Source organism: Protopterus annectens, chromosome 3.part1, assembly GCF_019279795.1.
Source record: "Protopterus annectens isolate FY-2018-M chromosome 3.part1, PAN1.0, whole genome shotgun sequence".
Classification (NCBI taxonomy): Eukaryota; Metazoa; Chordata; order Ceratodontiformes; family Protopteridae; genus Protopterus; species Protopterus annectens.
In genome coordinates this window covers 1,269,963,216-1,269,978,889 of record NC_056732.1, presented here as the reverse complement: position 1 = coordinate 1,269,978,889, position 15,674 = coordinate 1,269,963,216, and the positions used below count along the sequence as shown (strand labels likewise).

At 43.7% G+C, this 15,674-nt stretch overlaps 1 protein-coding gene across 2 annotated transcripts in view; it reads right to left on the bottom strand.

Annotated features, from left to right (window-relative positions):
- Positions 1 to 15,674, bottom strand: part of LOC122798413 (ubiquitin carboxyl-terminal hydrolase CYLD-like) — a 1,245,230-nt gene that overhangs the window by 677,490 nt on the left and 552,066 nt on the right. For both annotated transcript variants that reach the window (XM_044067332.1, XM_044067333.1), the window contains one exon: positions 11,975 to 12,216. In XM_044067332.1, coding sequence (XP_043923267.1) covers positions 11,975 to 12,216 — 242 coding nt within the window. The remainder of the gene's footprint in view (positions 1 to 11,974; positions 12,217 to 15,674) is intronic.

The following is a 15,674-nucleotide window of genomic DNA, read 5'->3' as shown; positions in this document are numbered from 1 at the left end:
TCTGGGAATCTTGAGGCAATGTTACAATTGCCTCATGTACACAGACAACCCTCTCCTCCTCCCAACAAATACAAATATATGCGAGAGATGCAACTATATAGCCAAACTGGAGGCCAAGCTCTCTCAATTCAGTACTGGCAAGACCAGTCAGGAGGAGAAGGTAACCACACACACCACAAACCCAGTCTCACATAGAACTATCACAACTGCAAACCAAACACATAAACACACAAAAACATACTTGGAGGCGCTGATTAACAATCTACCAAAACAACAGAGGCCTCCAAAGCAGACACCCAAGCAACCGCCACCTCAAGACATAGCACATGCAACACATAGTTTACAAAGTCAGTGTGCTAAACAGTCACAGCCCTTAAGGCCAAACAACATGCCAGACACACATGTAATAGGTGACTCCATAGTCAGACACACTGACGTCCCGCTCACCAGACTGAACAAGGAAAAGGTCACAGTAAGCTGCCTGTCGGGAGCTAGAATCCGCCACATAACACAAGCACTCAGGTCACTCCACAGCAAGTACAAATATGACTCAGTCATTGTACATGCCGGTGTGAACGACCTGAGACGTACCTCCCTGGACTACATGAAAAGAGACATAGAGGAGCTCTCTGATTATGTAGCCCAGGCCGGTATGACCCTGACCCTGAGCAGCATCTTACCCTCACCAAGAATGATGCCACAGTACAAAGACAAAATGATCAGTTTTAACAATTGGCTTAATTACTGGTGTCATTCTAAGGGGATCCAATGTCTGTCTGCTTGGGATGACATGCTTGACAAGCCACGCTGCTTACAAGGGATGGCTTGCACCTGTCACCCCTGGGCTTCCGGATATTGGCCAAGGCTCTTGCCACCCCCATAGTGCCTTTTTTAGCCAAGGCTCAAATGACAAACCTACCTCCCTAGAAAACACAAGTGGAAAAAAACTAAGGGTAATGCTGCTCAATGCCAGAAGTCTAAACCTCAAGATGCACGCCTCAAGCCCTCCTCAGTATGGAGAACATCGATGTCTGTGCAGTGACTGAAACCTGGTTCAAGGCTCCTGAGAGCACCCCAGCACTATCAGGTTTTACCTCATGTCATGCATTCTGGCCCCAAAACTTGGACCGAACCACAAAAGGAGGGGGAGTATCCATATTCATCAAAGATACCCACACCTCCAGGTTAGTGGCAACGCACAAAGCATCGGAGACCATCCAGGTGCAACTAACCATAGGCAAAACTGCCTTACAGTTTGTAGCGTGCTACAGACCACCCTCTCAAACTCAGGAACCCCACACAGCCTTCCTGAAGACACTGGAGCGTATGAATGTCTCTCCAAATACCATCATATTGGGAGACTTCAACTACCCGAACATAGACTGGGAACATTACTCAAGCCCCAACACCCTAGCCCAAAGGTTCCTAGAATTCATAAACTCAAATGCGATGGAACAACTAGTAACCATTCCCACACGAGGAGACAATATACTAGACCTGATCATCACAAACATCGGGACAAAATGCTCCACACCGGAAGTATATCCCTCTTTGGTAAGATCAGACCATAAATTAATCTCACTGGAAATCCACATCCCGCCCCCACCCCCTGCACAAAAGACCACAGTGAAGAACTTCTCAAAAGCCAACTTCACACTTCTTAAGACTGAAGTGGTATCCTTCACGGCCCCTGGGCCAGTGGAAACCACAACCCACACTGCTGAATCCTTTACAAATGCCTTCTACGGGCACCTTCAAGAATGCATGGATCATGCAATCCCAAATAAAACCAAGACCCATTCCCCCAAAGGCAGGCACTCGGTCTGGTGGACCCCAGCCATAAACAAACTTTACAACAGGAGGAGGAAGCTACTACATGACAGAGCAAAATCCCTAAAAGGGAAGGCATCTCTGATCAGTACTAGCAAAAAACTACGATCACTCATAAAATTATCCAAGGCCAACTTTGAGAGAAAAATCGCAAAAGACACAAAAGACAATCACAAGGCCTTCTTTAGCTATGTTAGAAACCTGGGTGGAAACTCCCAGATATGCTCAGAGTTGGTCCAAAATGACACAAAATACACTGAACCCACTGACATTGCCAACATTCTGGCAGACAGGTTCAGTGCAAATTTCTCCTCCCCTCCCCACAAAAGGAGAAATAACCATCCCAGCAGAGTGTAGCCTCCCTAACATCTCAGATGCCCAGGTGAGAGCCGCCCTCTCTAAAGCTAAAAACACAGCATCAATGGGACCAGACGGTGTCCCGGGCTGTGTGCTACATGAACTCCAAGAGGAACTAAACCCACACACAAGGCTGCTGTTTAATCTTAGCCTTACTACAGGATACGTACCCAAAGAGTGGCGTACGGCAACAGTGGTCCCACTTCACAAAGGCGGTGCTTCTATGGACCCTGGAAATTACTGCCCCATAAGCTTGACGAGCCTGGTCTGCAAAGCTATGGAGAGGATCATTATGGAACTCATAAACAAAGACATTGGGGACCTACAGACATTGGATCCTACCCAATGTGGCTTTGTCAAGGGCAGATCCTGCCTTTTGAACTTGGTCGACTTTTTTGAAACAGTCACAAAGGCCATTGATAAGGGTAAGGCAGTTCACACAGCCTACCTTGACCTTGCAAAAGCCTTTGACACAATACCCCACTCGGGCATCATAGACAAACTCACCAGCTTAAATGTAAACCCATATGTCACAAGATGGGTTGCAAACTGGCTCAAGGACAGAACCCACAGGGTCAGAGTTGCTGGAGCTATGTCAGACTCTAAGCCAGTCACAAGTGGTGTCCCACAGGGCTCAGTCCTGGGACCCCTCTTGTTTGGCATTTATTTTTCCAAGGTACAGGCAAACATAGGAGGATTGTGGCTGACAAAGTTCGCAGATGACTGCAAACTTAGCGCCATAATTGATACTCCAGCAGACACAAACATCCTTCAGAGAGGCCTCATAGAAATGGATAATTGGTGCCAGAGCCATGGCCTTAAGCTGAACGCCAAAAAATGTATAGTCATACCCTTTGGGAAAAACAAGGTACCCACAAATTACCACATAGGTGGTAATCCATTAAGTACGGAAGAGGTAATCAGGGACCTAGGGACCCAGGTTGACAGTAACCTCTCATTTGACACTCACGTTGCCAAAGTGGTTAGGAAGACCTTCTATATTGCCCACCTTATCATGAAGGGTTTCACATCTAGATCAAGAGAGGTCATTGTGCCCCTGTACTCTTCTCTTATCAGGCCAATGATTAAGTACAATGCCCCATTTGGGATGTATCTTACCAGACACCTGCAGCAGTTGGAAAGACCCCAAAAGTTCCTCACCAAGAGGATAAAGGGTCTTGCACATATGTCATATGCTGCCCGACTGAAAAAACTCCAGCTCTATTCAGTCGCATACCGCCTACTCAGAGGTGATCTGTGCCTGACGTACAAGGCCATGTCCAATCCGGAATTAATGGACATGCTCCACCTCAGAAAATCCAAATCCATCAGAGCCACGAGAGCAAGAGACTTAAACCTCAACACAGAAATAAATAGGACGTGCTGGAGGGACAGATTCATAACCCAGAGGCTCCCAACACTTGGAACAGAATCCCTATCCATGTCAGGCAGAGCCCCTCACTAACTCTATTCAAGAGAAATCTTGACGAGTAGATGGGAGATCGTAGGTTTACCCTGGGGGTCATCTCTGTGTCACTAGTAGACAGACGCACAGTAAACTAAACCCTAAATGGGCATAGTATTCTCATCCTAAGGGGTGGTGAAAGCCACACACACTCTGGCTAGGCTTATAAATGCCCTAGGGCAGATAGCCTAGTACGAACCTATGAACCTATGTACAGAGGACCAAGTTATTATAGGTTCATAGGTAGGTACTAGGCTATCGGCCCTAGGGCCCATACAAGCCTAGCCAAAAAATGTACCCTAGCTTTCGCCACCCAAGAAAATTATTTCCCTGTGCCCCTGTCGAGCAGAGCCACAGAAGTGATCTCCGGGTTGAATTTTCCCATCCAATAATCAAGATTTTTCTTGAAGAGTGCTAATGAGGAGCTCTGTTTGACATAGATAGGTAGCCTGTTCCAGAGTATGGGAAGTCTCTGCGACAGAATCTATCCCTCCAGCATGTTCTGTTTATTGTGGTGACAAGGTTTAGGTCCCTAGAGCATGTAGCTCGGAAGGACTGGGATTTCTTTAAGTGGAGCATGTCCAACAGCTCTGCGTTTGACATAGCTTTGTATGTTAGGCAGAGATCGCCCCTGAGTAGGCGATATGCGATGGAGTAAAGCTGTAGTTTTTTTAGACAGTCTGCATAGGGCATCTGTTTTAGGCCAGTAATCCTCTTTGTGAGGTATTTCTGTGGTCTTTCCAGTTGTTGTAGATGTCTTGTGAGGTACGTACCCAAAGGGGTGTTGTACTCTATAATGGGTCTAATGAGTGATGAGTAGAAGGGAACAATGACCTCTTTTTTTCTGGATGAGAATCCTTTTGTGATGTGATGAGATGAGCTACGTAGAAGGATTTCCTGACCACTGTGGCGATGTGATTATCAAAGGAGAGACTACTGTCCACCTGTGTCCCAAGGTCTCATCACATTTTCGGCATTAAGTAGACTACCAGCTATGTGGTAGTTCATGGGTACAGAGTTTTTACCAAAGGGGATGACAATACACTTTTTGGCATTGAGCTTCAGGCCATGGCTTTGACACCAGGTATCTTTATCAGTGAGGCCCTTTTGTAGTTTGTCCACATCGTTAGGAGTTTCAATTATGGCTCCTAGTTTGCAGTCATCTGCAAACTTTGTTAGCCAAAGACCTTCTGTGTTGGCCTGCACTGTAGATACCAAACAGGAGAGGACCCAGGACTGAACCCTGTGGTACTCCACTTGTATTTTCTAGAGTTCACCCCTTTCCAGAAAGGTACCAAAGCAACCAAGGTGGTGGTGGAACAGGCCCCAACTCTACCTAGAAGTGGTTTATTATGATTAGAATAACAAAAAGAAATAGCATGAGACAACCATCTAGAAACGGACCTCTAGAAACCCACCCTCCCTAGTGTTGTGTGTTCTTATACTTGGTGGCATTGCAGTTGCCCACCCATACTGTATATTTGATCTGTGACACTCCTCCCAGTCTAGTGTCATTAGTTTACTCAATCTTATAGAGAACATTTGTGATGGCCAACTCACTCAGATTCTTAATGTTGAATTAACTTCTGTTCCAGCTTTCTCCATTTCCACTTTACTGGAAAAAAAAATTCTAAGCTTGCTTCCCCCCTTTCCTGTGGCAGGTCAGATACGGATTTGCTGTGTCCAGGACTGTTTGTAAGCTCCTAAGCCCCCCACCCCCACTTAACTGGGGTTAAACTTTTCCTGGCGCCATAAAGTCTGTTTTTCAAAATTTCCCTTGCAACTAGCCAGCTTTTTAGTTTTAGCACTCATCTGTTTCTTTGATCTCAGCACTTGTTCAGAACTCATTGTAAGCACTAAATAAGTTACAAATCCTACAGCACTCAACTTTCCTCACTTGTCTAGAGGAAAACAGTTTGTAGTACTTAATAAATAAGCACCTATTCAGGCATGTCTAAAGGTCAGCTCCCGGTGTTGTCTCCTGTCTACCTGATGAATCTGGGCATCTTAGGACAATGCAGCAATTGCGTCATGTACACAGACAACCCTCTCATCCTACCACCCAACACTATGACCTGTGAGAGATGCACTTATATAGCCAAACTGGAAGCAAAGCTCTCTTTACCAAAGACAGGCCTAGACAGTCAAGAGGAGAAGGTAAACACTTGTACCGTACAAGACTCATCACATAGTCCCTCAAAACCTACACCACCAAAATACACACACAGAACCACAAAACACACACCTACATTCACAGAGGCTCTCTGTACTAATCTGACCAAACAACAGAGACCTCCAAAGCAGAAATGCAAGCAACCTCTACCCCACAACACAACCCAAATGACACATAGTCCACATACTCAGTGTGCCACTCAACTACAGCCCATAAGGCATAACGTACCCAACCCTCTAGTCATAGGTGACTCTACAGTCAGGCACACTGATGTTCCACTCACCAGGCTAAACACAGAAAAAGTTACTGTCAGCTGCCTGTCAGGTGCCAGGATCCATCACATAATGCAAGCACTCAGGTCACTCCACAACAAGTACAAATATGACTCTGTCATTGTCCATGTTGGTGTGAATGACCTGAGATGTACCTCCCTGGACTACATGAAAAGGGACATGGAGGAGCTCTCTGATCTTGTAGCCCAGGCCGGTATGACCCTAGCCCTGAGTAGCATCCTGCCATCATCCAGAATGACACCACAGTACAAGGACAAAATGATTGACTTTAACAATTGGCTAAGCTTCTGGCGTCATTCTAAGGGAATCCAGTATCTGTCTGCCTGGGATGACATGAACGACAGACCACGCTGCTTTGCCAGAGATGGCCTGCACATGTCGCCCCTTGGGATTCCGGATACTGGCAAAAGCTCTTGCCACCCCTATAATGCCTTTTTTAGGCAAGGTTCAAATGACAAATTCACCACCGTAACAGGTACAAGCAAGCAAAATCTGAGGGTAATGCTACTCAATGCTAGAAGTCTAAACCTCAAAATGCACTCACTCGAGGCACTCCTTAAAATGGAGAACACTGACATCTGTGCAGTGACAGAGACCTGGTTCAAAGCTCCAGAGAGCACCCCTGCATTACCAGGCTATAATTCATACCACACCTTTCGGCCACCAAACCCAGACCGAAGCACTAAAGGTGGAGGCGTGTCCATATTCATTAAGGATATCCACACCTCCAAGCTAGTTGCTCAGCATAATGCATCCAAGATTATCTAAGTTCAACTAACTCTAGCAAAACCGCAATCCAGATTGTAGCTTGCTACAGACCCCCCACCATGCCCCAGGATTCCCACTCCTCTTTTCTTGATACACTGGAAAATATTAAGGTACAACCCAACACTCTAATAATGGGTGATTTCAACTACCCTACCATTAACTGGGAAAACTACTCGTACCAACTTCTTTTGCTCAACGTTTTCTGGAAATCATCAATTCCAACACTTTGGATCAACCTATCCACACCCCCACCAGAGGCAGCAATATCCTAGACCTGGTCATCACCAACATGGGTGACCGGTGTTCCACACCAGAGGTCAGCTCCTCGTTGGTCAGATCCGACCACAAGCTAATCACCCTAGACATCCACATCCCGCTCCCACCCCCCATTAGGAAAACAACCGTAAAAAATTTCTCCAAAGCCAACTGCACGCTTAAGACAGAAGTGGCAAACTTCATGACACCCATGCAGATGGAGAATAGAGGTACGACTGCTGAATCCTACACAAATGCACTTTATAAGCACTTACACGAGTGCATGGATCGTGCTATCCCTAACAGAACCAAGATGCTATCCTCCAAAAAAGGAAGCCAATCTGGTGGTCTTCTGCCATAAACAAACTCTACAACAGAAGAAAGAAACTGTTGCAAAAAAAGAGTAAAATCCCACAATTGGAGGAACTCCCTGGTCAGCCTCAGTAGGAAGCTGAGATCCCTCATAAAATCCTCCAAAGCTAGTTATGAAAACAAAATTGCCACTGATTCCAAAGACAACCACAAAGCATTCTATAGCTATGTCAAAAATCTCAATGGCAACACTCAGATCTGCTCTGAGTTACAGCACAATGGCACTAAATATACAGAACCAACTGATATTGCCAACATCCTGGCAGATAGGTTCAGTTCTAACTTTACCCCCTTCTCACCCCCTAAAGGGCCCATCTTTATACCGGAAGAATGCAAAGTTCCTGTAATCATGGCTGCACAGGTAAAAACTTCACTCTCCAAAGCCAAGAACACAGTATCCATGGGACCTGACAACATCCCAGGCTGCCTTCTACATGAACTACAGAATGAACTGGCACCCCACCTAAGTACCATGTTCAATCATAGCCTCACCTCAGGGTTTATGCCCATTGAACGGCGTACCGCGACAGTTATCCCACTCCACAAAGGGGGGGCCACAACAGACCCCGGGAACTACTGCCCCATTAGCCTGACGAGCCTCGTCTGCAAGGCCATGGAATGTATCATCATGGAACTCATAAATAAAGACATTGGAGCTCTCCAAACCCTGGACCCCACACAGTTTGGGTTTGTAAAAGGCAGATCATGTCTCCTAAACCTGATAGACTTCTTTGAAGTAGTTACCACAGCCATAGATGAGGGTAAGGTGGTTCACACAGCCTATCTAGATCTCGCCAAGGCATTCAACACCATCCCCCCACTCTAGAATTATAGATAAACTCACTAAACTAGGTATAAATCCCTATGTCACAAGATGGGTTGCTAACTGGCTTACTGACAGAACCCACACTGTGAAAGTAGCAGACTCCAAATCAGACTTCAGACCAGTGACAAGTGGAGTACCACAGGGTTCAGTCCTGGGTCCTCTCCTGTTTGGTATCTACTTCTCTGAAGTACAGGCTAACACAGAAGGTCTTTGGCTAACTAAATTCGCAGATGACTGCAAACTAGGAGCCATAATTGAAACTCCTAACGATGTGGACATCCTACAAAAGGGCCTCACTGAGACAGATGCCTGGTGTCAAAGACATGGTCTCAAGCTCAATGCCAAAAAGTGCATTGTCATCCCCTTTGGTAAAAATTCTATACTCATGAACTACCACATAGGCGGTAGTCTACTTAACACCGAAAGTGTGATAAGAGACCTTGGGACACAGTTGGACAGTAGTCTCTCCTTTGATAATCACATCGCCAAAGTGGTCAGGAAATCCTTCTACGTGGCACACCTCATCACAAAAGGTTTCTCATCCAGAAAAAGAGGTCATTGTTCCCCTCTACTCATCACTCATTAGACCCATTATAGAGTACAACGCCCCTTTTGGTATGTACCTCACAAGACATCTACAACAACTGGAAAGGCTGCAAAAATACCTCACAAAGAGGATTACTGGCCTCAAACAGATGCCGTACGCAGACCGTCTCAAAAAACTCCAGCTTTACTCCATCGCATATCGCCTACTCAGAAGCGATCTCTGCCTAACATACAAAGCTATGTCAAACCCAGAGCTGTTGGTCATGCTCCACTTAAAGAAATCCCAATCCCTCCGAGCTACATGCTCTAGGGACCTAAACCTTGTCACCACAATAAACAGAACATGCTGGAGGGATAGATTCCTGTCCCAGAGACTTCCCATACCCTGGAACAGACTACCTATCTATGTCAAACAGAGCTCCTCATTATTACTCTTTGAGAAAAATCTTGATGATTGGATGGGTAATAGGAAATTCACCCCACGGATCACTTCTGTGGTTCTGCTTGACAGGGGCACAGGAAAATAATTTTCTTGGGTGGCGAAAGCCAGGGTACATTTTTGGCTAGGCTTGTATAGGCCCTAGGGCCAATAGCCTAGTACCTACCTATGAACCTAGCTTCCCAGGAGACAAACAGCTTCTCAGCTTTCCTACAAGTGATTTCACAAAAACTGAAGATTGTATTGAGTTAATTGGAATAGTTTCATTGTTTACTTTCATGTCTGGCTTTTAGCACATGGGCTGTTAATGAGCTGCTTTCTGTGCCCATGGTACAGGGTGCTATTTCTTTCAATATCATTTGCCTACTGTGCAACTCTGATCAAGTAACTTAGCCAGACAGTGCCACCAGGTTGCTCCTGAAAATGGACAATTTGTCTAGTGGGCTTGCTTGGTTAAAAAAAAAAATAGTCAATCTTTCTCTTACCACACCCTCAAGATGTCATAGTAGGTACTGTGCAATGCTTACATACAACTGCATAGTATTATGGGAAAGCAAAACAACTTAACCGTTTAGAGCAGCAGCTTCTTACTTGCATTAAGGTTTCACCACTACACCCTCACATAATTTTAGTTTCAATGTGAGGTGTTCCATCTGTAAGAACTAGTTGACAACATGCATTTCCAATAAGTAAACAAGTTCTACTAATGCATTTAGCATGGAAATACAGTAGACTATCCTTTAATTTAGGAAGTGAAGCACTGTGGGTTTCAATCTTTCATGGTGTCATGACAAGTATTTTCATCTCTGAGAAAAAAATTCAAGAGGTCATCCTATCAACAAAATAAAATGCAAAGGCACCTTTTTGCGTTGAAAAATGTACAATTTGACTTTATATATGATACAAGAGGGTATACACAATTCCAAAGGCTTGATACATATGCTTGCTTCAGAATGTGACAAACACATTATTTAAGTCCAGAAAGGCAGAACCTTTAAAAAGGACAGCACAAAAAAGGGGCAAAGTATAAAAACGGTGAGAAGTACTGAGCTAATTAAAAATGCAAGTCTTCTCAAGCAAGATGAAGGATGAATGCAAAACTTTATGGGAGGGTGAAGTGTGAATTAAAAGCAGTGGCTGGAGGAATGTGTGTGCCTGTACGCTTATGTGTGTGCATATGTGTATATGGGAAACATTTCATTTGTCAATTGCTTCTTTCACTGAAGCAGTGATTCAATGTCTTGTTAAACTGGATCACTGCTTCATCAACACGAGTCTTTATACTGTTGGTGATTAGAGCTTTGATGATTCCTCTCTACTGCTGTCTAATTCCAGAGCAAGTATAGTTACAGCTACAGTGAAAATACAGGGGCTTGCCCCTGCAAAATGATTTTTTGTTATATTTGTAGTAAATACTACTTTCTAAAGATACATAGTTCTGCTTTCATTTCAGAGACCATGGTACAATGAGGTAAGACTGTTTATCTTCTTCCCTTTGTTTTGCGATCCCCAGCTTTGTCCAGTTAAGTTTATATAAGTGTGTTTCTATTAATCAGAATTCAATCCAGTGTGTTTGATGCACTATTTCTCAATTAAACGTGCTGTCAATTTAAAGCTCTACACACACGTGTGTGTGTGTATATACAGATATATATGTATACATATATATATATATATATATATATATATATATATATTTATACACACACACACATCCATTAATCAAGTGTCAACATGTTTGGTAATTTACTTCAGTGGTAAAAGTGGTTGAATTATATTACAGCTGAACTTCAGGAGTTGACTGTAATTCTGGAGTTTTCTTCTCCCTTGTTGTGCGACTGTGAAGTTAATACATTTGAATTTCCAGGGTTGTGCATAAAAACAAAAATCTGAGTAGGTTTTGGTGATTGCAAATTGAATGCATTTGTTTACATCTGCAATCACTTGGTTTGGATGTTTTTAATTTAGGTAACAGTAATCACAAATTAAATTTTTCAGTATGTTTGCTGTTAAAGAAAGTATACATACAAGTGTGTGTGTATGAATTTGGTATTTTTGGATGAATTTACATTTAACAGAACTGCTACTTACTGAAAATGTTTAATTGAAAGTACTTTTCCCTATTAACTAAATACACTGAATGACATTTACATTGAAAATACTGGAAATGCAGCCATCTATATGCCTTAGTAACGATGGAAGTGCACAAGCACTGAAACATGGATGATCAATGCTAACACTTAGAAAATTTACTTACCAAAAAAAAAAAAAAAAGACAGATACCAACAACAAATCACAAAATGAAAAGAAACATATTTCTTTTGTGATCAGTTAACCAAACCCAAAACCTTACCATTACCTTTAGACGGACTTTGCCTGAACAGTGGTAGTGTTTTTTGTAAGGTAAGGTGTAGGGTTGAGTTGGGGAAAGGGCATGGTTTGTGTTAGCACACATTAGTATGTATGGACAGGACATGAAGCATTTGTTTCTAAGATGAAGTAGAATACTAGTGAGATTGGTATGAAAAACTTGTCATTTAAAACCGCAAATATACAGACTACATCAACCAAACAGTCCTTGTCAAATTCTACAGTCTAAACATTAAGAAAAGAAAATGGTAAAGAAGAAGAAACTACATTTCTAACTTACCAGCTCAATTCCAGCACTAATAACATTTCTTTCCGGAAGCATTCCTATCCAGCGAATTACTCCAGTTGCTTTGGGGTGATATGCTGGTATATGCACCATGTGGCCAACATCCAAATCAGATTCTAGGGTTTTGATTTTTGAGTCAAACATCTCTATTTGCTTCTCAGTACTTTGTTCCTTTAACTGAGCCTCGTGAGGTGCTGTAGAGTTCTGCCAGTCCATTTTGTTATCCACCTCAGTTCCTGTGTACATAGCAGTGAGAGAGAGAGACAGAGAAAAAAAAACATCAGTAACTCAAGTGTGCACACATGGTATCTGACATTTCTCCAACTTTATTAAATATTAGATGTCTGAAAACAATAATCCTGTACTGGGATGAGAACACACAACCATAACTTTCTATACAAATAGCAGAACAACCCACATGTTAGTATGACTAGCTTAATCCTACCCAGATACTTGTTTCCCCTCACAATGCTTTTATTCTCACTCATTTATTGAGAATGGTAGAATTCACTCCATCATGCTAACAAAAAGTCTGCCCACTCACTTCAGTCTGTTGCTTTTCCCCCTTAGATACTTTTATTCTACCCCAAACCTTGTTCCCAGTGATCTCCGGTTTGTTGATCCCTTTCTCCACTTACTTAATTCCTCCATCACAAATTCTGTAGCCCCTTCAGTACATACCATTACTAGGAAGGATTTCACTCTTCAGGAAGCAACTACACTGACTGCAAATGCTTGACCAGGAAGAGAGAAACAGAGATGAACAGAAGGAATTACTGAGTGCTGTAAATTGGGCTGAGATTTCTTTCTCCATTGTCTGACATCCCTAGAGAAGACAGGTGAATGTCAAACTGGTGGTGATATACACGCGTCTACTAACTTTTTAGTAGATTCCTGCATGAGCTACTATATTTGAGTATGCAGATGTACAGTGATTCTCTTGCAAACTACCATCCTGCAGATGTTCTGATAGGGAAGGATTTTGATGAGGCTGTACTATGTGTAACTGCATTAACACATAATACTGCCTCATCAAAATCCTCCCCTATCAGGACATCTGCAGGATGGTAGTTTGGTACTCCTGTTGTGTCAAGACAAAAGTACAGTTGTGTACACTTACCATAAATGTAGATGTTCAAGTGTATTCACTGTTGCAGTCTTTACATTTGGGTAATCTGCTGGCAGGTTGCCCTCAGTTGGCCTGATTAACAAAGTCTTGGGTCCTGCGTCGGTTGCTGTCCCTTCTTCCATGACATCAGGTCATCAGTGGTATAAAGCATGCAGCCGACACCATTACCTCAGTTTTTCTTACCCCAGATGTCAGGTGCCCCCCCGAATGGGGAGCAAAATAAAATTTAAAACACAAAAATATACCTCCAACCAAAAGCAAATACACCAAAAAGGCTTTTAAGCATAGTAACAGAAAGAAGAAGTATAGTCAGAGAAAAACAGGGGGCTGGAGGGAGGGTAACCAGGACTGCAACCGTGAATACACTCGAACATCTACATTTATGGTAAGTGTACACAACTGTACTATGTTCTTCGTATTTCACTGTTGCAGTCATTACATTTGGGCAGATTCCCAAAGCTATGGTTGGGAGGATGGATTTATACAGCATTAGGACCAGCTATAAGGCCCTGCAAGACAGCAGTGGCAAAGCCAGCTCTGGACTTAGAGAAAATTGATAAATGATAATGCTTGGTGAAAGTAAGAACTGAACTCCAGGTAGCAGCTTCTATAATATCCCTGGTAGGAACACCTCTGAGAAAGGCTGCAGAAGTAGATGCAGCCCTGGTGGAATGAGATCTGATCCCCTGGGGGATAGGTTTTCCATGGTGCTTATAGCAGAAATGAATGCAATGGCGTATCCATTTAGAAATGGTTTGTTTTGAAATCACCTTTCCCTCTGCCCCTGCAGCAAATGCTACCAGCAGTTGTTCAGATTTTCTTCAAGTTTTAGCCCTGTCCAAGTAGAATCTAAGTTGTCTGAGCACATCCAATGAATTCAGAATCCGTTCCTCTTTGTTTGGTGGATTGGGAAAGAAAGTTGGCAAATGAATGGACTGATTAAGAGTCACACTGGATACCACCTTGGGCATGAAGGATGGATTGGTCCTGAGCGACACCCTGTCCGCATGAAAGATGATGAAAGGCTCCACTGCCATAAGGGCCTGTAACTCAGATATCCTTCTAGTTGAAGTAACTGCTAGAAGGAAGGCTGTTTTCCAAGAAAGAAATTTTAAGTCTGCAGTAGCAGCTGGCTCGAAAGGAGGCAGAGTGAGTTTCTCCAATACAAAGTTAAGGTCCTAGGCAGGGGTTGGAGCTCTCCTGGGTTTTCTCAAGTTTTTTGGCCCCTCTGAGGTACTGCTTACGCAGAGGATGAGAGAAGAGGGGAGGTTCTGTGTTATAATGAGCTGAAATGGCTGAGGCATGGATTTTAATGGAGGACAAGACAGGCCCTTGTGAAGCATCTCAGTTAAGTATTGTAAAATCTGAGGTAAATTGGGCGCTGCTGTGTTCATTCCTTGAGATTGATTCCAAGCACAGAATCTTTTCCATTTGTCAGCATAAGATTTTCGAGTATTAGGTCTTCTCGCCTCCAAGATGACATCCATCACAGGTTTGCAGAGGGATGCTAAGGGTAAACTTAAGTGATTAGCCAAGCTGCAAGGTTCAATGTTGGGAGCTGAGGGTGCAGAATCTGGTTCTCCTGCTGAGACAGTAAGGAAGGTGTCTGAGGCAGGTGCCATGAAGATATTTGTGACACACTGCACAGGAGTGGGTACTAGTGTTGGCATGTACAGTCTGGAGCAATCAAAATCATTCTTGGTTTGTCCTGTTTGATTTTTAACAGAACTTCGCAGAGTAGAGGCAGAGGGGGAAAGGCATAGACTGATAGGTTTTTCCAGCTGAAGGACAGAGCATCCACTTTTCAGGCTTTTTTGTGGGGAGTCCTTGTGCAAAATTTGTCCAACTGGTAGTTCTGGGGGGAGGCAAATAGATCTATGTCTGGGCTCCCTCATTTGCTTGTCAACATGTTGAAAATCTGTGGTTCCAGTCTCCACTCATGTGGGTCCATGAGATTTCTGCTTAGTCCGTCTGACAGTGTATTTAATTTTCCTGGCAGGAATTGAGCTTGTAGGTGCACTCGGTAGCTCAAGGCTGTGTTCCACAATGCCATGGCTAGTCTGCAGAGGGGGTAGGAATGTGTACCCCCCTGCTTGTTTATGTACCACATAACTGTAGTGTTGTCCGTCTTTACCATTAGTTATCCTGGAAGAATGTAGTCCTTGAAGGCTGTCACAGCATTCTGTACAGCTAACATTTCTTTTTGATCGATATGTAGGTGCATTTGATTTGGGTTCCACTTGCCCTGAATGCACTTCCCTGCCAGGTGAGCCCCCCCATGCATAGTCTGATGCATCTGTAGTTAGGGTTTGGGCAGCAGGGGGTAGCATGAATGGCAGTTCCTTGTTTTGGTGGCAGGCCTCTGCCCACCATAGGAACTCCAGACGTAGGCAAGGTGTGATAGGAATCATTGTTTCCAGGCTGTGACAATGTTGACTCCATAGACTTTTTAAGTACCACTGAAGTTTCCTCATATGCAGTCTTGCATATGGAATTAGAATAATGCAGGAGGCCATGAACCCCAAGGCTTGCAGTATTTGTCTTGCAGATAACAGGGTTTTTGTG